Source organism: Amphibalanus amphitrite, unplaced genomic scaffold (genome assembly GCF_019059575.1).
Source record: "Amphibalanus amphitrite isolate SeventyFive unplaced genomic scaffold, NRLGWU_Aamphi_draft 000050F_arrow, whole genome shotgun sequence".
NCBI lineage: Eukaryota > Metazoa > Arthropoda > Thecostraca > Balanomorpha > Balanidae > Amphibalanus > Amphibalanus amphitrite.
Genome location: NW_024881546.1, coordinates 580,633 through 604,344, shown reverse-complemented (window position 1 = coordinate 604,344; position 23,712 = coordinate 580,633). Strand labels below are relative to the sequence as shown.

General features: G+C 49.3%; 1 protein-coding gene across 2 annotated transcripts in view; it reads left to right on the top strand.

Moving 5' to 3' along the window:
- Positions 1-23,712, top strand: part of LOC122377757 (homeotic protein ultrabithorax-like) — a 197,020-nt gene that overhangs the window by 31,617 nt on the left and 141,691 nt on the right. For both annotated transcript variants that reach the window (XM_043358150.1, XM_043358149.1), the window contains exons 2-3: positions 18,694-19,477; positions 20,240-20,369. In XM_043358150.1, the coding sequence (XP_043214085.1) occupies positions 20,363-20,369 (7 nt within the window). In that variant the 5' untranslated portion in view covers positions 18,694-19,477; positions 20,240-20,362. The remainder of the gene's footprint in view (positions 1-18,693; positions 19,478-20,239; positions 20,370-23,712) is intronic.

Below are 23,712 nucleotides of genomic sequence, written 5' to 3'. Positions count from 1 at the left end.
ATTAGAAATTTGAATTTTGCTTCATCCAAAGTACCGTCAACAGCCAACATCTTTGTGGCTACTGTGCCTTAAACCCTATCTTTTAATCCATGCTATGACATCAAAACTAAATAAACATGATGCAAGCATAATAAAACGACAGATAAGATTAAAGAGTTACTAAAGCAAACAATATTCCAAACCTCTTCTTGTATGATCGGATTCGTGAGAGACTAGTTCAGTGCCGAATAGAGAACTTTCCAGCTCTCCTGAAGAGTGTCAGACCGTTCCATCCAGTCGGTCCCTGACCGGGGCGGACTTTTGCCGGCCTGCGGGTGCCGCACCCTGGCTGAGCAGTGAGCGCGGTCGGGCCTTGCCTAACCGGTTACTCTGTAACATATGAGCAGAGCTCGCGAGGGGCGCTGGCCGCGAAGGACCGCCCGGCGATGGCTGTGAAAGAGGAGCTAAGCAGCTGGACTGTCGGGCAGCTCCGGGTCAACGAGCATGACCCGGGTCCCAGCCAAGGGTGATTTCTGTCGACTGAAGACAGAGCGACTGAAATTTAGAAGCTGCTCTGCTATCCGGTGGCGCCAAATGTTTTATGCGTTTATACATTTGTAATCTGAGGGCAGCTCCTAGCGTCCATTCTGTGACTTCTTGTCAGGAATATCCCCTCAAAGTAGTCACCAAGGATGCTTGTCATCCTTCTCACATGTGCGTATCAGGCCACTCCCAGCCCAAACTCAGATACCTCAGATCATCCCACATATGTCAGACTACACCTGGCTCCCATCACACCGTATCCGACTGTCTGTCAGGCGCCGCATCCGCCTGACCGTGAGGCGCCGCCTCCGCCTGGCTGCGGCGGTGCTGGTCGGGCCGCCCCTGGCCCGCGGCTGTGGCCCGCTGATGGATGGTGACCTGGCTCGGTCGTGCACACCTGGTTCTCCGTCCAGTGAGGTGCATACCGAGCAGCCCTCCGGTCAGGTGCACCGGCCAGGAACTGCACCGTAACTCACGCATGGAAAACATAAATAACCGGTCACTTACAGTGCATAGCACGGCGCATTATGGTGGGAGGTGGCTATCTTTGCGAAATCTAATTCATGGCGCCGATGTGAAATTACTTGGGGTGGGCTGACGGCGACGAAGCTGGCTGTTTTAGACCGATGTTTGAAGCTGGACACGTGGCTAATATCTTACAACCTAAGTCGTTATGAGGAACATATTGAAATAGCAACTGCATTTAGAAAATTTAATTCAGAAGCAGTAGTGTAAATGAAAATTTGTAAGGCACCATTTGTACCTTATGAAAAATGACGGAAAGTCATGCCAATGAGCCAAAAAAAATGCTAACCCGGCCCAAAAGTGTTAGTTAACCCTCGCCCATGTAGGGGGGGGGGGTTGGTGCAACCCCCCCCCCCCGAGGTTTTTCTTAGCTACACGCCGAACCGTTTCAGATAGCCTGCTCAAATTTTCAGTACCCTTTGGGGCATCCTTTGCGCAACTTTTGGTAATTTTTTTGTCAAGGTCATGTCAGGTCACGGAGTTATGACGTCATAAAGGGAACAACCTTCGGCCAGATTTACGCTAAATTGGAGATTGCTTCACATTGGTATAAATGCCGACTGACCTGACGCACTGATGGATTGTTTTAGAACCACAACTGGCTGATTTGACATTGGCACAATGTCCGTTGACATTTTGAAGGTCACTAAAGGTCAAGGTAAGGTCAGTGACCTCGGTTGACCTGTAATGACTTCTTGCACTTGTATGCCTTTTCGGGGTATTTTGATGCCGTGAATTAGAATTTGCTATCCATTTCAGGCATCGTCGGTTGTTTCTTGTAGTTCATTTTGGGTCAGGGTCAGGTCAGTGACGTCACACGCCTGACGTGACCCAATGGACAAATAACCTTGCAGACTTCCGATGCTCCCAACGCATCATTTTTAGAGTTATGACATCGAAATACACACCAAACGATAGAGAATTGATCAAGGATCACGTTAGTGAAGGTTTCAAGTCGATATCTCTTACCGTTTTGCCGCAATCGGCGCGGAAATCTGAAAAAGTTAGATTTTTCCGAAAATTTGACCTTTGACCGGTCATAAGTAGGTCAAATATTGACCTAGGACCAAAAAATATACCACCAATCGCGAGATCTCGTTGAGAGCAATCCGTTGGTCTTTTCCGCTAAGCTCTACGACGCTTCGTTTTCAAACGCCAGGGGGGGTCGCACCAACCCCCCCCCCCCCCCTGCATGGGCGAAGGTGGCAAAACACCGTTTACGGGCGAGGGTTAAAATGCATTCGGCTTTCATCAATTGCTGCAATGTCCAACCAATCACTAGAAAGCAAAACATTAGCACACGTACGCCTACCACACTATTTTACGAAACATTCGATGCCCACCAAGACGAGGACACCATTCCAAGCCGTGGGACTGTCTCTCACCATCAAATGGTGAGATTACTATTCGTCCATTAGCGCTCCGCCACTGGATGCCACCGCTGGCGGACCGCACTATGCCCGGTGGCCACCCCAGTTTGGAGCGCGGCGTAGGCGTCACAAAGAGCGAGAGACGGGCACTTGAGAGATAAACGGCACATCAACGTCGGTGTAAATATGCCGTGCCATATGCGGCCTGTCCTCTATCAGAGTGCTGAGATACGGCCGCTCGGTATGAGCTATGATGTGACTTTACGGGCGTCAAGCCCACGTCGTGTGTATTTTTGTTTTCAAACACCAGCCGTCAGGAAACCTCTTACGGCGAGGAATCGCTTCAGGTCCATTGGTTTTCAAAGCACGGCATTGGCAATTCTTGGATGGCGCCTGGCAGAAAGTCAATCGTTTTTATGCATGAAGCGCCCTCGTAGGACGGCCAGAATATCGATTCGATGGGGTGTTCGCTGTGGGCCCGTAAAACTCCCTGGGAAACGATGGGTGACTCTCGATCCTGATGAGTGGCTGAGTCCACGCTACTGAAGGAATCCAGCAGCTCAAACCATGTTATGATTAATTTAATTGACTTCTTGCATAAAAATTACATTACAGATGTTTATTTGCAGTTGCTTTTATTTATTAACGACAAAGTCAGCAATGACAATTTCAAAGTATCGCACAATATATTTCTGGTTACGTAAGACGCTACCTTATGTCCTTGTGAACAACCACTTGCATTTCTGAAAATAAATTCGCATTCCTTACGCATTTGCGCTGACACGGGTTATTACATATCATGTTTACAAGTGGCACGTTTGTATATGGGAATGTGCTGTTCACAGGGCCTTTATTTAACGAAACGCTCCCAACGGTGACCTCCAGCCATACGCGGATCGTAAACACTCCCAGGCCCGGTAGCCAGCGACGCAGTAAAAGGCTGCCTGGAACACCCATTGTGGTTAATGACGCACAAGTTACACACGGGCAGTGGGAATAACTCAGCAGTTACTCTCGCCCTGTACTTGACATCTGCTCTTTACAAGGCAAAATGTTTACACGTAATTATGTTAATAAATATGCAATGATTTTTGCATAAATTATAACGTTAAGAATGCCATTTCAGCTATAGCACTAGCTAGGAACTCTGATGCACACAACGAATTTTCAGAAAGCATATCACTGAGCCAAAATGAAATCGCGCTCTGTAACCAGAATACCATCCACATCATTTCGTTTCTAATACAAGATTTCGCAGTGGTCCAATGTGCAAAATATTGTGTCGAGTGGGCGCATTGTCATCAGCAGAACGTCGCCAGTGGCGTCTCGCGGCGACAAACGGCGCAGATAAAATGTCGGCGGCCCATAACGGCGCGCGGCGCGGTCCTCTCGGCCGGCCGGCGCCGCCTTTGTTGCGCGCATTTTTATTTAGAAGTTCCATTTCGGCCGGGCCGTGGAGCGGTCATTAAAGCGACTTCCATTTCTTCTGGGTGCGCCCGGGGAGCTGTTGCCGCTCGAGGGCTGATATGACCCAGCCAACGGGCCGATGCTCGTCCGAGCGCTCTCCGGGCGTCGATTCATGGGGGCGGCTGCAGCAGCGGCGGCGGCGGCGCGGCGGAGCGGCGGCGGGGAGCGGCCAGTTTCTGTCGCCGACCGCCGGCTCCCGTTACCTCCGTCACCGACGGTCGCCGCCACGCACCGCCTCCGACGCGCCTTCAATATGCTAAGTGCAAGTTACTGGCTGGGGATGGCTGTAATCCGGCCGTAAAATGTGCGCCGGCCGGTGTCGGGCCGCCGCCGAGACGGACGGCTGCTCCGGTGTCGCCACTGGTCGGCCCACCGTCCGGCGGCGCCCATCCGAAGACGCCCCTCGCGCCGGCCAACTTGGGGCGCCGGCCAACTCCCCAGAGTGATGGCCAATTGGAAATTACATCCAAAGGCCGACTTGTTCGAACTAGATGGCCGCTTCTCTGTAATTGCCGGCGGAAAGATTGTCTTTACAATCCAAGTCGGCAAATTGTGCGACGCGCCGGTAGAGTCTCGTCTGTTCGGAGTCGCCGGGGGATAAATAACAGGCGACTCGCGCCGGACTCGGCTGATCAAAGGGTCCCGCCGCACGACAGTCGGGCGGCTGGTGCGGACCGACACTGGGACAGCGGCCGCCCGTCAGATCAACAAATGGTACAGGAGTCCAGCAGTGATCGCTGAGACATGACCATCATTGCTAACATGCCTGCGATGTCACAGAAGTTGCATTTTCCGTGCTTTCAGCAGTTATAGACAGAAAAATAGAAGTGTTAGTCAAAGTTCTCTAAATGAAGACTATATAGAAAACCATTGGGCAGCAGAAAAAGAGCTCAAGCTCAAAGCTGTTGCCTGCATGGCTAAGACAAGATGCACAAATCCCTGACTTGACGTAAAATACGTCTTAGCTCTTCACTCTCAACGAGATGTTGCCTGGTTACAACTCATAATGTAAATATTGGCTGTGTTCTTTATTGCACGTCTGGAAGGCTTGTCTACCCTCGGCATCGGCAAATGCATCGAACATTATGGGTGCATACATATCGACTCTTTGCCCGCGATCTATAATTATAGATTGCATGCATTGGTGCAGTGTAGATAAGTCGAATGAAACGTACTGCTTGGAAAGGTTACATAAATCGTTCAATCATTATATGATAACCATGAATATACAGTATCGACAAAAGGTATGTTATAAATCGCTTGGATAACAGATAAATCGATTCGGCACTGTCAAACAAGAACGAAGTACGTTCCATGCTATAAAAACGTGTTCACGAGTGGTTTGTGACAACTGACAATGATATAACGTATTAGGTAAACACTTACGTATTGTTATATTTGCCGTTGGCATTTGGTAAGACCTCATACCCTATACTGTGAGATGAGGCATTCGTGTCATTTATGCAGATCCTTACTGCCAACATCGTCAAAAGATAGTTCATGAGTGAGGAAGCAAAAGAAATTAACGCGTAGCTGGTATCCGCTTAGATACAAGAATCATCATTGCATACTAAACACAAATCTGCGCCAGCAACGCACAGGGTAAGCAGTAAGCGCCATAAAACAGACTTTTGACTGACTCTAAAGTAACATGGGTGACTCAGACATCATCCAACTTAACCGTCTGAATAGAAAACGGCCGTTTGCGACCTCACCTCCGTGACTCCACCTTCACCCACTGTCAGTCAGAGCCGCGCATCTTTAGTCCTTCGGCCTGTCGTCCATGCAGGCTTTAGAGCCGCCTGTGAGATAGGAACGACAGGGCAGCCGACATGCAACCGGCGAGACGGTCCTGAGACTGAGTTAAGCACCATCTACCGATGGTCATTGATACGATGAAGCGCCGCAATATTTTCGGACCGTAATATGGTGAGATGTGTCCAGCACGCCCCGATCAGATGCCCTAACTTTGCAACGGAGAGTTCAAATCAGAAATAAAGTAATCAGATATAGCTTCCTCATGAGAGAACGTCTTAGCAGCTGCACAGCACAGCAGATGATGCATTTTGGAAGTTGAGCATGACAAGGGGACGAATTATTCCAGATGTAATTCCCAAGGAGCTTTATTTATCCATTACGACAGCATAGCTCACAAAAATCCGTAAAGCCCTATTAGGAGAAGACATGAAGCCTTATTAGGAGAAGACTGTAGCCTGGAGGAAATTTTATTTATTTCATGCTCTGATGCATGCGAAATGCTGAAAATAAGTCTGAGCATAGAATAGTAGGTTACTGCCGTCTGCCAGCACCAAGTAGATATCTCTTACATGATCAACCAGTAGAGACTAGTTGGCAAGGGTGTGTATTTATCGAAATGAAAAGGAGTTTCTATTTTTTTTGGGGGGGGGGAGGAGGTTGGTATCTTAAGGCCAATGAGGTTGGCTTGAAACACCATATAGCTTATCACCACCCATCGTCAATAACGCTTTATTTGCATACCAAAGCGCCCATCCTTCCGTGTGACGATTCGCAGCGATGACTCGACGGGCTGCGACAGGCAGCTACGCCTCGGTGCCACCTACTGTGAACGTGTAATGGTAATGGACTGGCGTTGGTCGGTTCCCAACCGTTGTGGACGCCACTGCTCCCTACCTACAGCAGTCTGGTGAGTTCGCGGCCACACGGGCGTTTCACGATAGCCGCCCAATCGCTCCTTCCGGCACACGATACAGCGGCTCTGTAACTGAAAATAACCCCGGCGAATCGTCCGGTTATACGCGATCTAACCACAGGCTGCTTGCCACTGTTGTTCAGGCGATGTCCAAGGACACGATCTGACTATCGCCGTCAGATGCGGTATAGGCTCGGTCTGCCGCGCTGCGGTTGTAGTTATCTACCTGCTGCATTTGTTTACGGCCGTTTGGGCCCGGGTATGATCCGGCAGTTATCCACAGTGCCCCGCGCCGGTGGCTTCGGGGCCGCAGTCAGTGATGAAAACAGCCGGTCATTTAATGGCTCCCAACGTAACCGCGGACACATCAATTATTTAACGAGCAACAATTACCGCAACATAAAGCTGGCAATGCCTCTGTGGCGTGATGGCGCTGCGTTCTGATGCAGCCAGATGGAAACGGTGCCGTTTTGGACAGGCAGACCCATTCATCTCCGCAGTACTGGCCAGTTTCACCCGGTGCTTGCACAGGTAAATTGAATCTTAGTTGCTATGTTTACATGTATTGTAATTGTAAGAACAAAATGCGCATGTTATTGCAGTGTATTCGATGTGTTTTGTATTCAGTCTATGCATGAAATATTCAGCATAGAAGCATCTCTTGATCGTATTCTTTCAACAAACAGTCGTTCGATCCTAACTTGAGCCACCGAGGCATCCAAAAGTTATTACGAGTTATTTGGAATTACGTAAAAGAGTCGTATGATTGGACTACCCGACTTGTTTTGTCATATCTTCTCTCTCTACAGGTGTATCTAACATTAAACTATTCCATGTTTGCACGCATTGAAAGCCATTTGAAAATACAGCTGGTAGTCGCTGCAAGGTGAATAAGGAAGCATAAAACTAGATTCTATCTCATTAGCATAGGTGTAGCAACGTATCTCTTAGGTGAAGGATACCTTTCACCAAAGTTTTAGATTGGTGAAGGATCCTTCACCAATCTTGAGCAATGCAGGTGAGGGTCTTCACCAATGCTAGAACGACTGCGTTCGACGGTCGATCTAATGTTAAAAAAGAAAAGCAATGCCGAATGGGATGAACAAAAAGGCTATTGCTAAAACGGCAACAGGTACCCAATTACCCCATCCTTTCAGTTATGAAGTGTTATGCCCACCTTCTTCACAATTCACGCCATTTAACCCGCGAGTTGCTGGGGGGGGGGGGTAAACGCCCCCACTTTTTCGCCGGGCCATAGCATAAAAACGGCGCGCCGCAGGCGCGCCAAATTTTGGGTACTTGTAGGGAATTAATTGAAGTTTATTGTGACAAAGTTTCAAAAAAATCGTTCAGAAAATTTTTGAAATCTCGAGGTTTTAGTGACGTCATTATTTCTGAGTTTTCGACCAAAAACGGCATATGTTCAAAAAATCATATAAAATCACAGAATAGACATACAGACATGCCGTAAACGCCATTGAACTGCCAATACCATGACAAATCAAATGGCTATCTTCGATTATTATCGTTCCGCATTTTCCAAAATCTTGAACTAAATCTTTACAATTTCTCGCGACTACTTCACGACCATGATACACGCATTTCTTAAATTGAACTTTTTTAGCCAAACACGTACACATATGATAAAATGAATGTCACCATCGTGTTCTACGCCCCAAAGTACCCATAAAACATGTGTCACAGGCTGCGAATATCAGTTTTGATTTTCGGGGATATGTGCCTGGCCGGTTGGTCTGACCTTGACCCTGACCTATGCTTGGCTGACCCCTACATGGAGCTGACACTCTTGTAGGCCTTATATGATGGATTGTGCACCGTTTTGACAGAGTTTATGACGAGAGGCGCCCATTGCGAAGTCCTGAAGTCCATGCTACTGAAAGTCCGATTTCAGGTGTTTGACCTGACCTTGACCCGACCTGTGACCTCAAAATTCAACTTAAAAGTACTCATCTGAAGCGTCTCGTCGCGTTCTTTCGTTTGCCGCCTCGTGCGTTTCGCTGCCCCTATTGGTTCTCGAGTTATCGGCTGGGGGCGTTTAACGCCCCCCCCCCCCCAGCAAACGGTGGGGGGCGAAATACTCCAGCAACTGCCGGGTTAAAGGGACACTCCCACCTTAACATTAGTTTTTAGTTGAGATAGCCAAATTGGTGGCCATAACCTGCAAATACCGGTTTGGGCACTCACAACATCGACAAATGCTTTAATTCGGAGATATGGAATTTCAAACTTGCAGTTTTCGGATTCTAAGGGGCTAGTGCATTGGTATGCCCCCTTAGAATTTGTGACGTCAGCGGAGATCTAACGATTTTTAAATCTTTTACTAAAACGTTTGGTAGCACGCGGTGGTATATGCTGCTTTGCGCGCAACAAATGCCGCACTTTCAAATAAAGTCGCTAGGAACAGCGGAGATCCCAAGAAGTAAACAAAAGTAAAAGCCTAATATCTTGAAAACCGGTGAATATTTTTCGATGAAATTTGGTAGATATTCGTTTTCGCTCTTTCTGAACCGAGCGACATCACTTTCGTGCCAATTCATTAACTTTTTTGAAGGTGGGAGGCATGGGTGTAGTTTTCCAAAAATCATTGGGGGTGCTCAATAGCGTTCAGAAAGGCATGCCATAGTTTTTGTAGTTTTTTTTTAGCTGTTCTTTTTTACTGTAGCCATCAGGCATCATGCAAGAAATGATGTTAAATCGGTTCGAGAGCTTGTTTTAATAGCGCCACTGTAAAACAATTTTGGCTCACCCAATGCATTAACCCGCGCGGGGCTGGGGTCTCCAGCCGAACGCGCGGGGCTGGGGGATAAATTTTACCCCCCTGTTATCTCCCGAACTAATGGTCCGATTTGGAAAATTCAAACGCCAATCGAAAGATCTCATCACGAATAACTAAAAACATGTACTTAATTTAAAGTTTGAGGTCAAGGTCAAGGTCAGGTCAAGGGTACAAATTGCAAGTTTCTACAGTATCGGCCTTGCACCGTAAGTTGCCGAAGAATGGAGTCATGGACTGAGACTGATTAGGCACCCAAAACGTGTTTGGGCCTGACCTTGGCCATAAGTTTGGCAGGCCAGATTTTGTACTGGACCATTTTGAGTCAACTTTGAGAAATACATAACGTACAACGGTGGTAAAATCGTTGCTATAGGTATAACACAGTTTACCCGCTCCGGGTGTGAGGGAGGGATGTGGGACAATGAGTGCACTGACGTGGCGCCCTCGGAGGGCCGGTATGGAATTAAATCTCAGCTACACTAAGGGCTTGTGTGGTGCCTTCAGTTATCGGTGGCACCCTCAGAATCACCGGCGTAGGGCCCTCAGAGCCGCCGGTAAGGGAGGCACCGGTGTGGGGCCGCCATGCAGGTGCCGGTGTGGACGATCAGAGGTGCTACTGTGATTCTCTCAGAGGCGCCGATGAGGGTCCTTACAGGCGTTGCTCCGGGCCCTCATAGACGCTGGTGTAGAGCCGTTACAGACGGGTGTGGGACCTTTAGAGCTGCTGACGCGAACTCTCTACAAGCCGGCAGGGGGTCTCAGACTCTCAGTGACCGGCAAGGGGTCCTTAGGGCTTAGGCCGGCAGAAGAAGTCCTGCGGGGTCCTAAGAGACCGGCATGGTACTGTCAGACGCCGGTGGGGCCCTCAGGGTCATCGTTGTGGGGCCCTCAAGTCATCAGTGGGTGGCCTTTAGATGTGCAGGTGTTGGGTGGGTCCTCAGAGCCGCCGATATAGGGCTTTAATAGGCACTGGTGTAGGCACTCGGAGTTGGGGGTGTGAAACCCTCAGAGACACCGGTGTGGGCCCTCATAGGCACCGACGAGGGCCCCATAGTTGCCGTTATGGGGCCCTCAGAAAAATAAGTGTGGGACCATCACAGGTGGGAAATGCCCCTAGAACTGTCCCCTCATAGGCCGGTAAGACCTCTCAGAGGCCAGTAAAGGCTGAAGCAGACTCTTTCCGCGTTCAGGAAATCGCATGCTAGAGCCTATTCAAATACATTGTAATTCCTCTCGCATCAATCGCTCGCGGGAGGTGCGTGCGATTGATGCGAGCGTGCTTCCATGTATTTGAGTAGGCTCTCGCATGCGATTTCCTGACTGCACGGAAAGAGTCTGTTTCAGGCTTAACGGGCCTTTGGAGACCACCGAGGTGTCCTTAAAAGCCGCAAGAGGCCCTCAGAAGTCGGCGTGGGGCCCTTATGGAGACCTTAGTGTGGCTATTTAGGGCCCATGAGGTGCTCTAACGAGCCCCACGGGGCCCTTCTGAGTAGAAATATGGCCATCGTTAACCCTCAGCGGTCAAATGGCGCCGCAGGGCCTCTCGGACCCGAGGGTCCCTTTGAACTCGATGGGGGGAGGGGGTACGTGTCCCCTTAGGCCCCTAGCTATGCCACTGTTTCATATGCATCATGCCAGGTATTTACGGCTCGCCCCCCCCCCCCCACTTGAAAATCGTTCCCGGGCCCCTGATAATATCAGATGTAATGTTAACACAAATATCATGCATCTTAATTTGTTGTGATTTATTCAATGTAGGTATATTCTCTTAGTCACTGAATTGAGTACCTAAGCATAGTATTTGCATGATTCACTGGGCTCATTACAGTACTGGGAGACGGACATTCTGATTATTGAGGGCCTTGAGTCAGCTGGGAATGTTTTGAGGAGGCTGGGGGTGCTTTAAGAAGGCAGGGGGTGCTGAGCTCAGGATTGGGGGTGCTTGAGCACCCACAAAGAGATATAAAGTTACGCTTATGGTGGGAGGGTCCCTTTAATAAACCAGTATAACGCCTTTTGGGGCGACTAACAGAGCGAGCGAGAGGGTGAGCTTTGCACGTGCGAAATTTCGACGGGGTACCTCCAGCTGACTTGTGCACGGCCGGCCGGCCGGCCGCTCATACTCAGAAATTTCCGTTAATCTCAGTAAATGCCGTGAATATCAAAATATATTGGCTTGTTTTTACTCGTGGGAAAGTTGTAAGACTTTGGTCACGAAAAAAGAGCAGTGGTGGAGCATACCTTTAGGTTCCAAAGGTATGCTTGGATAGTGGATACCTTTGGTAGGTATCCAAAGGTATGCTTGGATGCCTAAAAATTCAATTTTAGGCATGTACTGAAAAGTTGGCGTTAATTAGATGATAATGGCGTGAGACATTTGCGAGAGAAAAAAAGGAGGAGTTGACGAAATTCCCCCCCCCCCCCCCTCCACTGCGGTAAGGTCCTGCACCTTCTCCGAAGGTTCAGGTGACTTCTCCGAGGGTTCAGGTGACATCCTTCACCAATATTTTTGGCGCTCCTACACCCATGCTCATTAGTCATTGCGTCTAACACATCGTCTAACACAGCTAGCTGTTGTTTAAAATAGATATGTAACTAGTTTAAAAAAAAAATGAAGTCATGCCTAATAAACCACCACTCATCAGCTTTGACAGCAGCACAGTGTGATAGATGGCACAGTTCACGGACTATGATAAATAGCAATGCAGTTTTGTGGAATATGGTAGCAGCTTTACAGCTCCCCAAGCCTCACCTTCTTGGAAATTATCAGACGTAACAAATGCCAGCCAACTACTTTCGCGGTTCCTGTCCAAAAGGCTGCAGCTTGGTAGCTCCAAGAATCCCCAACGAACCATGCAGCAAGAAGAGCCCATTTCTACCGTGCGATGCCAAGCAAAGCTGCAATTTACTGGGACGATGTTATCGGTTTGTGCACACGAATTACCATCTACATGAGGAGTCATAATTTTCTGGCTTCAAGATATGACAATTGGATTAACAAGATGGAGTATTATTGTACACTAACTAGACTCACTCACACCGATTTTACACTAACCAGCAGATCATTGTCAGAAAATTAGTTTGCATGACTTCAATAGCGAATGAGCTATACGGTAACGAGGCAAGTTATGATCTATACGTACTAATAAGTGGAGCTTGGGTACTGAGTGGAGATAAGTGGAGCTTAGGTACCTCAGAATTGGAAAAGACATGGGTTAGCACGGGTAGAATGCCCTTATGATAGAAAATGTATGTCATAATTCTTAGCAGGCTAGAAGAATGTTATCTTTTTTATACGCGTCTTTGTATCAGCTGATATGTCCTTTCAAATGTTTAGCGTTTGCATTTCATTGCAGCAAAGCATATGAATGAGCGAGGGAAGTAATACTGATAGATTATTAGCTCTTTCCCATAGGCTAAACAAGTGACAAAATCGACAGCTTGCGTTGAAAACGGGTATGCAAAACATTGCAATCCTTACCTCTGTTGAGGTCAACAGCGTTTCCCGTGCCACAGGTGCCACCTGGGTGAATAGACAGCTTCCGGGGCCCGACCTCAGGTCACGTAACTGAGGGCACAGGTCGCGCGGAAGTCAGCGGTTTTGCCGAGTTAGACAGGAAGTGTGATGTATAGCAAATTGAAATAATGGTAGCATTAGACGGAATGGATGCAACCAGTGCTATAATCAAGGGCTCTTGTTTGGTTTTCTTACGGGTATCAATTACACTGTTCGTTTGACTTCTGCTGTTCTTAAAAGGAAAACTCTCTACGAGTCGTGGCAGATGCAGTATTGCTGCACTTTGGATGCAGCGAGCCTGAAAGTGAGTAAAAACTAAAACTAAATGGAATGCACATTCAATGACTTATGGCAACACAGACTTTGCAAGAAGTGCCCTTTGGACAGACCCAAAACTGTGGTTTCCGACTAATTTCTCTTGCAACCACTCCATGAAGGTACTTCACAACGATTTCTCCAAATAACAACGAAATTTTATAACATTTGTAAATAATTTTACGATGTAAATTGTGGACCTTGTCGGCACTGGGAGCCGGGCGCCATTCACGTTCGATCCAGCCAGCCGTTACGAGAGAGGAGGGCTTGTTTCCTCGTCCATCGAGGCCTGGGAGAGTCGGCAAGATGGTCGCCAATCCCTATAATGCCGGCCAATTTAGCGCAGCTTCAGACACTCATATTTCTTGGTGCAAAGAGTGCCACGTCCTCAAGCAATTCTAATTAACCTCGCGGCCGTAATGGGCGCTGATTCTCATTATGTATGACGAAGGGTTTATTACACGGTGATGGAGAGGCGCTTTGGCCGCGAACCGACTGCCAACTGAAGAGGATGCGGCCGGCGGTTCGTCCAGGGTGGCCGGGGTGACACGAGGCTCACGGCAGGCGACTGTACTGAGCGAAAGCGGCGAGTACACCAGCGTGATGCACTGTGCTGAAAGAAAATCCCAGCAATGGCTGTTCAGCAATGCTCCAAGTGCGTCAGGTGACCACAGGTGTTTGTTTTGTAGTGGAATATTCGTGTTATATTGAATGGCTGAAGACAGGTCTGATATCTCCGTGATGATTGGCCTAAAATCTGATGAATGTTTGAAACTAAGACTGGAGAAAACAAAGAAATCTGAGATTTCCTATAGCAAGACATCTCAAAGTTTTATGTTTGAGATAATATGCTAGGTGATAGATATCTTACCTTAGCTTTCCTAATCGTAATAACAAATTTGTTTTGGGGCTGATTTGCTTAGAATAAAAGCATGTTTGAATAAGATACCATTGATTTTGCACCTAAAGCTGTGTCAGTTTCGTAAGAAAAAATGCATTAATTGATTGTTTCAAGTTAACTAATTAGGCGAAACACTTTCAGTTTTGATTGAAGCTGAAGCCCCGTATTCTGTGGCGATAAATCTATCAACTATTATTTCACGGCCGTTCGTGAACGGCAGCGCTCCGTTTTTGGGCAACTGCGATCGGACACGGCCAAAATAATAGCACCATGTGTCACTGATACATTACACGGCCTAAGATCACGTCCCGCATGGCATCGGTCGGCGACTTATCACATGTGCCAGCATGGGGCCGGCACAAAAGGCAAAGGGAGGACGTACCGACTGCTGATGACAGCCTCCAGCGCCGATTAGGCGATACGGGGCACCACTATCAGATGTTGAGCGCAATTATCCCGTGACTTAATGGGCAGCCTATACCGACATTTGCCTCGCCCATCCAGGCACCAGGATAGAGCTCCTGTCAGGAGCCTTGTGCGTCGCGAATTTAGGGTCCATTTTTCGTTGGCCGAAAATGGTAGCCATTTAAACTGTCGCGTATATTGCGGATGCTGCTATGCTATTGAGTGCTAATGCAGGCGGCGGCGGCTGTGCGAGCCTATGCGAACCAAAATGGCAATCGAGAGAAAATGAGCTTTTACAGGACTATCCAAAAATGTTGCCATGTGAGCCCAACATAAATGTTTCCGAGCCTTTTGCAATGTTTTAAAAGTTTTAAAAATGCATCTATCAAAAAGTACTTGCATTTAATCAGCGCCCGAGTGGGAGTCTCGACCAACTTGTCATAATGGGATGCCACATGGATGTTTGGCCAGAACAGATGAACTCGAAAATCAAGAAAGCTAAAAAGAAAGAAATGGCAATAGATATTTCGTTATAAGATATTTCAGAATTGTATGGGTCATTTTTTCCAGCAAGTCATCGTTGAGGTCACTGGAGATCACCAAAGATAAAATACCACGAAGAAATATCCCGGTTTTGACGATTTTTCACAAATCGTCGTCTAACTAGTGGATTTGAAGTGCTAGAGAGTCGCGGAAGCTGCATTCGATAGCTCTATCAAATCTGTCTTGATATGTCCCAAAGTTGACTTCAGGTCAACGGTTCGGCTTAGAAAGGGCAAAACTCGCAAAAAAAAAAATGAACGAACTTTGCAGAAGCGTAATTTCGACAATGTTTGCAATAACCTTAGCGTCAACTGTATTATCATATTTACTTTTGGAACGTTTGTGTTTGTGCATGTGTATGTGTGTGTGTGTGTGTGTGTGTGTGTGTGTCGAGACGCAGCAAACGAACTAAAAGTTGACCTGGAAAGGTCAACTTCATAATTTAACCTCATGCAAAGGCCTTGACCTGACTGAAGAAGGCCGTTGTTGCATATTCATCAATCCTTATTGATGACCTGAACACATTCCAGGTGATTCCATTGCCCTACCGCGTTTCCATCAAAAGTTATTGCCGAAAAAACTGCTGGTGATCTTGTATGACCTAACGTGACCTTTTGAGTAACAGCTGTCTATCGGCTGTTTTCTGCCCATTGCATAATGGATGATATGGTCCTGTCTACGTAAATATGCTGTGGTTTTGACGTGCTTGGTCAATGCAGGAGACATTTGCAGTTTTTCCTTATAATGTTGAGGTCACGAATCTGACTTGACTCCAGTTCACGGGTATAAAAATCCGAGGTATAAAAACTGTTCGTATTAATGCCCTCATTTGATTCAAACAGTTTCGAAGTTCTAAAAAATTAGCTGTTGGAATGGCATTACATTACCACGCATTTACCACGCATTAGAGTCATTTGCTTAACTTGGCCTGGTGACCTGACCTAAGGTATCATGGGCTCAACGCTTTTACACAAAATGCAAACTTGATGTATGATATGCTACAACAAGTTTCGCGGCACTGTGCGCCGCGGTTTTTCTTACACACACAAAAAAACATAAATGAAATTATGGTCAAAAAGCCCCTCTCATCTGGGCGAAGGGTAATCACACATGGACTGTGCGCTGCTTAGGTACCTAATGCTGTTTTTTACACTTGGCTCCATAGTAAAACTACTTCTTAATAAATGAATGCTAGTTTGTAATAGTACACTTGCATAACGTCAAATATGACGACATTAAAGTCATTTTAGGGCATCAAAATATGACTTATTTCGAATACTTGGCTTTAAGGAGCTTTGATCTGACCTAGACCCTGACGTTTGGTTAACTTTTTTGGACGAAAAGTAAGTTCGACCGGATGGTTTTTGGCGAAGTTGTTTACAAAACGCGATCAATTCCTATGGGTCCTTGATCTAACTCGAAAGGTCACCAGATAACCTGAAACGAATAGATACCAATCGTTGTGTCTCGTACCGTAGCCTTTTTTGAGACGCTCTAGCTCAATGCGAGTCGAAATGGCGAGAACATTGTACCCTGCCTGCTCCTCGGCAGTGGGCGTGTGTAGAAAACTGATCATTTATCAACAAACAACATTTATCAAATGTCTCACTGGTAAATAGTGTTCCTTCAATTCTTATAATAACAAGATGCAAAAGTCTCTGATTGATTAAATGTAAAAATATGTGTAGTTTGTAATGCTGCAATGCACCAGCACCACACGGTGAAAAAGCGGCGGCTAACCACCGTACAAATTTTGTACGGCTCCTGCCTCGCAGCTACTAGTCAAAGGTCCCGGCGGCTCCGGCTCCGGTCCGGCTCTGGCTCTCTGCCTGCCGCAGCCTGTTTCTTCACGATAGAGTGCAGCCGGCTTTCAAGACGCGAATGTTTACACATAAACATTTCGAGGTTAATTTAAGGCCGAAGCACCACTTGTTCGCAGTCAGATGAGCCTTGTGTCGCAATAATATACACTTTATGGCTCGGTTAAGGTCTTAGATCATGTCTGTCATCACCAGCCGTCATTTCCGTTGCATTTCAGAAATTATTGGCCTAGATGTGCTGGATTAATGTCTAAATTATTAGACAAAAATGTGAATGTCGGTTAAAATTCAACCCATCATCACCAGCCATTTTTTTTTTCTTACGACAACGTGAGATCATTGATGATATTAGATTGTACCAATTTCTTATATTTCCTTCTTCATTTGTTTGTACCAAGGAAAAGCGATGAGCAATATGCAATGCGCAATCAGCAGGCCCATATCAGATGGCTTCAACAAATAAAAAACGCAGAGTTTCAAGCCGTCGTAGGAAAGCCCGCCAGGTGTGCAGCTGCCTTCCTTCACCAGAGATAAAGCACTAAACAAATGTTGCTTTCGTTATTTACTTTGCTTAGCATTGTAAATATATTCTTCAGTGAACTATTCGATTTAACCCTATTAGTGGCAGGGGGGTTGTTTTTATCCACCCCTCAGGTTTTTCGGGAATATCTCCGAAACCGCTGAAGCTACGATGCTGAAATTTTCTGACTTTTCCTAAAACTAAATTGGGCACATTCCTTGAAAATTTCAAGTTCATAACTTTACCAGGGGCGGCTCCAGAGCACTGGGAATTGGGGGGTCCTATTCGTGAAGCGAGTCATTTGGGCGAAGATCACGATGCTGCACCAGTTTTACGAACATTGAATGAAAGGTATCATGTGATAACATATACAAAGTTATTGTGCATCCTCTTTTGACACGTTTTTGCTATAATAGGCGGATCCAGGCGTCCAAAAAGGGGGGTTATTTTTTACCTCCCAACATAGGTGCCCTGACACCGCCTATGCATGACCAATACAATTTTAGTCGTTCTCTCATAAGAAAATTGTAACATAACAAGACCATTGCCACCCTTTTTAGAAACAGTACCAACAAAAACCTTATTTACTATACTTTTTGTGTACCCCCAATCTCAACGATCTGTATCCGCCTATGATTTTTGAAAATGCATATTTTTAGGATCCATGTGAATTCCTGGTTCATTCTCTATCGATCGGCAAAAGTTGCGTTAAGATTGGTTCAGAAACCTGGCCGTGATAAACAGTCTAAAATGTATCTGCAATTTGCCCGTTTTTACCCCCCTCTACCCCCCTATTGACATTTTTGTAATTTTATTTTTTTAGAAATGTAGATCTCGTTGAGCCAAATCGAATGCCGTTTGAATTTTGAAAATCGGCCGGTTAGATCTCGAGATATCAAGGGGGGGGTCGTAAACAGCCCCCCCCCCCTGCCACTAATATGGGGTAGCCAGGAGCCTGCCACTAATAGGGTTAACAGTGAACCTCACGATAACCATATGAATACTGTTTTAATCAGTGGACCAAAATAATCCAAAATGTACGAAATGATAAAAAGAAGGTTCTAATCGATTAGTTTTCTTGTCTCATTATTAACATGGGATTACTTTGTCCGTAAGTTTCTGCTGAGGCAGCGACCACAAGAACAGAACCGAAACTTTGTTTGTCAACGTCTGAAAAAGATGGATGAAAAGTTTGCCGCTTTCCCAAACTCATTACCCTTCCCTCACTGACGTAACCAATAAACCTCGGCGATATACAGCACTTAAATCCTGCTTCTGTCTATAAGCTCAATGAAACGTGCTGCTTGCCCTCTTTTTCAGGCCTGCGGACAGTCAATATGCCGGAGTGGAGCCCAAGTGCCGAAATATCGCCGCCCGACGACCACCATTAGGATGTGACTGTCTCCAGGAACTGGCTGCAACGGCCGCAGGCGTGCGCCCGACTGCCGCCGCCCGGCCGCCGATGGCCCGTATGACGCCATTTGCGTGGCCAGTTGATAATATCCGACTTGAGACGCCACTGGAGCGTCTTCCAGCCATGACGAAAGCTAGAACTGGCCGGAGATACGCCGAATGAGATGGTAAGAGCCGGAGCAGAGCTGCGAGTGAGCAGCACTATATGCTGGCACAATGTCAGATTCACCAGCCGCCAGCGACCTGACTGAGCTAATTCCGATCATTCGGCCCGAAAGCACGACACAATTAGTCGTAAAGCAAAGACGCCAACTTAACTTTGCTGAAAGGATCGATGAGCAGTTCATTTAGTTCGTTTACGACCGGTTAATGGTGATCCCGCCTCGCTTAGCGGCGGCCCCTTTTATGACGCGGCCCGGCGGCAGCGGCGGTGGTGGCGGCGCGACACGCGGTGGCCCCAGGGCATGCGCGGCCGGCGCCCGAGGCCGCGTCGCAGCCGACCGCTGCACACTGCCCGAGGCACCGAACTCGACCGGAGAGGGGCGCGCACCGCGGCGACTGGACTCGACTGGTGTGCCAGCTGACCGACGGACAGCAGGCCACCGACACCCCACCAGCACCGCGGGCGTGACCCGAGGTCACCGACCGACCGCCCGAGGCTCCGCGGGGTCACTCAGCTCGTTGCCGGAAGGTAAGTGTGCCGACGCTGTGGGGTGCGGGTCCCGGCGGGGAGGGCCGCGGCGCGATGGGAAGCGGGAAACTGTGCGGCTCACGAGCACGACTGTTTGTTAGATGCGGGAGAGATAGCGTCAGTGAAGACCGCGTTTCGGCGGCTCCTCTGTGTGATATTATTCATGTCAGGTGGGCTGTTTGGTTCCAAACGTCTCTACTGCGCATGGGAACGTTCCTGACTGAGCTGCTGTTCCTACCGAATGTCCTCATAATGCAACCGTGCTGTATCAGGCTCATGGAACCCAGAATAGGATCGATTACACCATAAACCGGGCGTAAAGAAATCAATAGTTGCAGTGTGTCGGTGAGGCTCGTGCAACTACGCCAACTAAGCATTCCATGGCACGAACCGGATCAAATCGGTTTTCCGGACGTCCTTCTTTCCAAGGCCCCCTCTCGAGGACCCCTACCCCGGGTCGGTGGCAGCCACCTCTCATTTGACCGCCTAGTCGGGTGTAAGCTCACACGGGCCCGCCATCAGCGACCATAACAATTATCCGTACCATTCTTTGGTCGGTTCCGCCTCTGTCAACCCGCCTCATTACACCTATAACTCCCGAAACTGGCTATAAATTAAACGCACCGTGGCCCCATCGCGACCGCGCCGCGCGCGCAGCCTCAGCTCGTCGGCCCTTCCTTCCGCCGCCGCTGCCCGACTAGCGAGTCCGAGGCGCGGCGCTGTGTCCGTTTATCGAGTAACAGCGCGCGTCTGTGCCCCGAGATTGCCTGGGCGGCGGCGCGGCCGGCGAGTCGGAGGGCGCCGCTCGGCCGCTGCAACACGCGCCGCTGGCTCAGGTGCGGACGGACGCAGGCAGCAGCGCGCCGGTCGGACTCTGCAGACACCATGGACAGTGAGTACCGAGGCCGCCACGGGCGTGCCAGGGGTGGGTGGATGGGTGGGTGATGATGCTGTAGATGTTGTTGCTCTGTTTATTGTGTTTGGTAGTCTCCCGGGAGATGTACTGTCGTGTTTTGTTTGCCTCTGATGAGGTGTCCGGGGCTACATGAGGGTGGGTCCAATCCAGCTGAGGTGGTTTATGACCATGTTTAGAGCAAGACAGAGCCACATGACCGCGGAAAGTGGTAGTCGAACGAGTTGGGCACCTGTCCGAAAGCCGAACGACCCACCAACGGTCACAGACAACTGGTCGTGAATCCGGTCACAGCAAACACCCATGGAGACATCGTTCGAATCTCGATTCGCTCCTTCCCTGCAACCAGCGTTCCATTGAGTGCTACTGACAACCCCAGTCGATCTAATACCGAACGACTGTGATAGACGGCCCCGAACTGTTCAAAATCAATGCTGAATTCGGCGGCGGGGCTGAACGTGGCTGGGCAGCGAGCCAGGTCGTCCAACGGCGAGTCGCCGGCACTGGCCCTGCATGTTACAGCCGCCCGGCCATAATTGAAGCCCCCACTCACTCCAGCGTCGTCATGGGCCGTAAAAATGACATTAAAATCCAATTACGTATTAATTAGGCCCAAGAGCTACGCTTTTGTGAAGATAATTGCACAGTTCATGCAACGTTGAAGCTATTTGTAGTACTGGCTGATGGTGCCTGCGAGGCCACTGCGATGGCTTGCCGCTCGGTGCAAACGGGCCATTCGATCCACTGCTCTCCACGATCAATGACACGGTGATGAGCCTTCGACACAATCGGTTTCCGCCGCCGGCCGTGACAGCCCTCGCCGTGTCTGTGTCTGTGTGCGCCGGCCACTCAGGAAGCCGTCTACCCCTCGTTACCAGGTATGACGGCCGGTCAATGGCCATTCTGACCGGCCGGCACACCGTTCGGTAATTATATTCGTTTATTGCCCCCCGGGCCGATGTGCTCCTGGGTTTGATGTGTCACGAGCAGCGCGCTCGACTTGCGACCCGCACTGCCCTGATCGCACGCGCCGCATCGAGCTCGGTTATTACAATAAACCCGCTTTTGACAACGTCATCAGCGTGGGTATCGTCAAACCTCACGCAGTACTTTGACTAAATGGTGACCCACGCAGCGGCGAGACCCTCGAGCAGCAGCCTGCTCACATCTTTGAAATGGACAGTGGATTCATTGCCTGGCTGCCTGGATACGGGGCCTGGCCTCAGCAGTCAGCACTGCCTCACTACATTACAGCTAGCGCCGCGTCGTTCCACCACCACCACCGCAGCGCCGGCGGTGGCGGTGGCGCGGCTCCCTCCACCGCAACCCTATTACGATCCCAATTACCGGAATGGCGGCGTAACGCCGCCTCAAAATTAGACCTAATGCATTTTGCAAATGCCTCAGTCCATCGTTGCAGGAAATAACGTAGCCGGCTGGTCTTGGCGCGGTTGCTGATGCGCTGAAGCTTGTAACAAGGCTCGATTATGTTAGCGGCCAGTTGAAACCAGCTCGACTGGCGTTAAGGCCGTGTCTAGCGCTTATGCTTGGCTTCCCAAAAGTCCTACGGATGGTCTTACGCCCGCCCATTTTCTATCCACTTTTCTACTTTTTTCCAGCATCAGCTGTAGAGCGAGCGCGCTGTGCAAACTATTCAGAGCCTATTTTGTGCGTCTCGTTAAGCGCAAGCACCTGACGAAATACGACTGCCTAAAAAGGCGCAATTAACGCTAAACGGTTGAGAAATATGAGGCTCTTGACGCCTTTGCGTGGCCGGCCAAACGTATAGGTCTCCGCGGAAGACCTCTGGGCGAATAATTTGGCCACGTGGGGTGGCAGTTATTCGGCCAGTTTCCTCTTACACGAAGGCTCGCTACCGTTTCCGCACCAGCGTGCGCGGTTCTTTGTTGGGCTATGTATTGAGGACGGAAGGAGCGGGCCAGCCATTCTGGACCGTCTCTGCGGGCCCTGCTTGGCACGTGTCGACCGGGCAGTCGTCTTATCTGGCGTTATCGACTGGAGCTGGCACTGACTGCCGACTCCGGGAGGTGCTGTTGAGTCTCCGCTAGAGCGACAAGGAGGGTCGCCCTGCCAGTACAGGAGAAGCTGCATCACAGGTAGAAGCAGGGGAATCAGCTGAGGAAGCATCGACAATAACGGTGGCAGTGGCGGCGGCGGTAGCAACGTGGCACGTCGATATCAAGCATATGAGTTCGTCGAATTCCAGTAACGCGGTGTTGCAGCGCCGGTCGCTGCGGTTGATTACATTGCCTCCGACATAAAACTACCACATTTGTGTAACCGTATTGAGCGTGCACCTACTGACGGCGGCACATGAGTGCTGGTAGACTATATCACGTCCGCCTGGCTCGCTGCAAAATTAATCTCCACCGCCCAAAAATGAAACTTTAGGACAGATTGAAATGGTCGCGTGCCAGTAAAAGTCGGTTGTTATTATGCAGGTGATTGATTGAAATTGAAGGTCGGCGCAGGACGCGGGATATGCTGTGGCCGCCACGTTTGGGTTGCGCTACAGAGTGCTGAACGCTGAGGTTTGGGAGAACGCTCGTGACTTCAATTCGGCCAAATGAACCGGCCAGTGTTAAATTACGCAGTCCGCCCACTCCGCGGCACAGGCCGGCCCAAAAACTTTTACAGTCCATAAACCTCTTTCCAGAGCAGAGCGCGGCTCTTATTTTCAAGTTTTGTGGGCGTATTGATCGTTTTCAGGCCTTGAATTATTCGCAAATGTCATGGTTCCGTGAATAAAACGCCGATGTAAAACTCTGGTCCTCAATCAATTGCCCCTAATAGTAATTTTGCTGCAATTTAGCGAAACTTTCCGCGAGTTTGCGCCGGGAAGCGGCACTGCCGCTGACCAACTTGACACATAGTGTAGCCATGAGCGCGCTGTAAAAAACAATCGGCCGGGTCGCGGCGGGCGGCGCGCCGTATTTCGCACGAGGCTCCGCCATCGCCGGCCGGCGGGCGGCCATCGGGCCGCAGCGCGGCGGCCTCAAGCGGCGCTCGGCGGCGATTCTCGGCAGGACGGCGGCCGTTCGGGGCGTCTGCGAACGGCCGGCCGGCCAGCACGCCCCATCTGCCACCGGCGGACCATTTTCCAGCGGCCGGTTCGATTCCGGTCGGCTGTCCATCACAGACGGAGCCGCGCCGGCCGCCCGTGTCCCGCCGGTGCCGTTAGACCCATGTGGCGGCCGTGATAAGGCGGCACGGCGCGATGGACGGCCCGCACGATTGGCTCCGACGCCGGTGCGCGTCGCCGACGGAGGAGCCGCGTCGTCGCCGACAGAGGAGCCGCGTC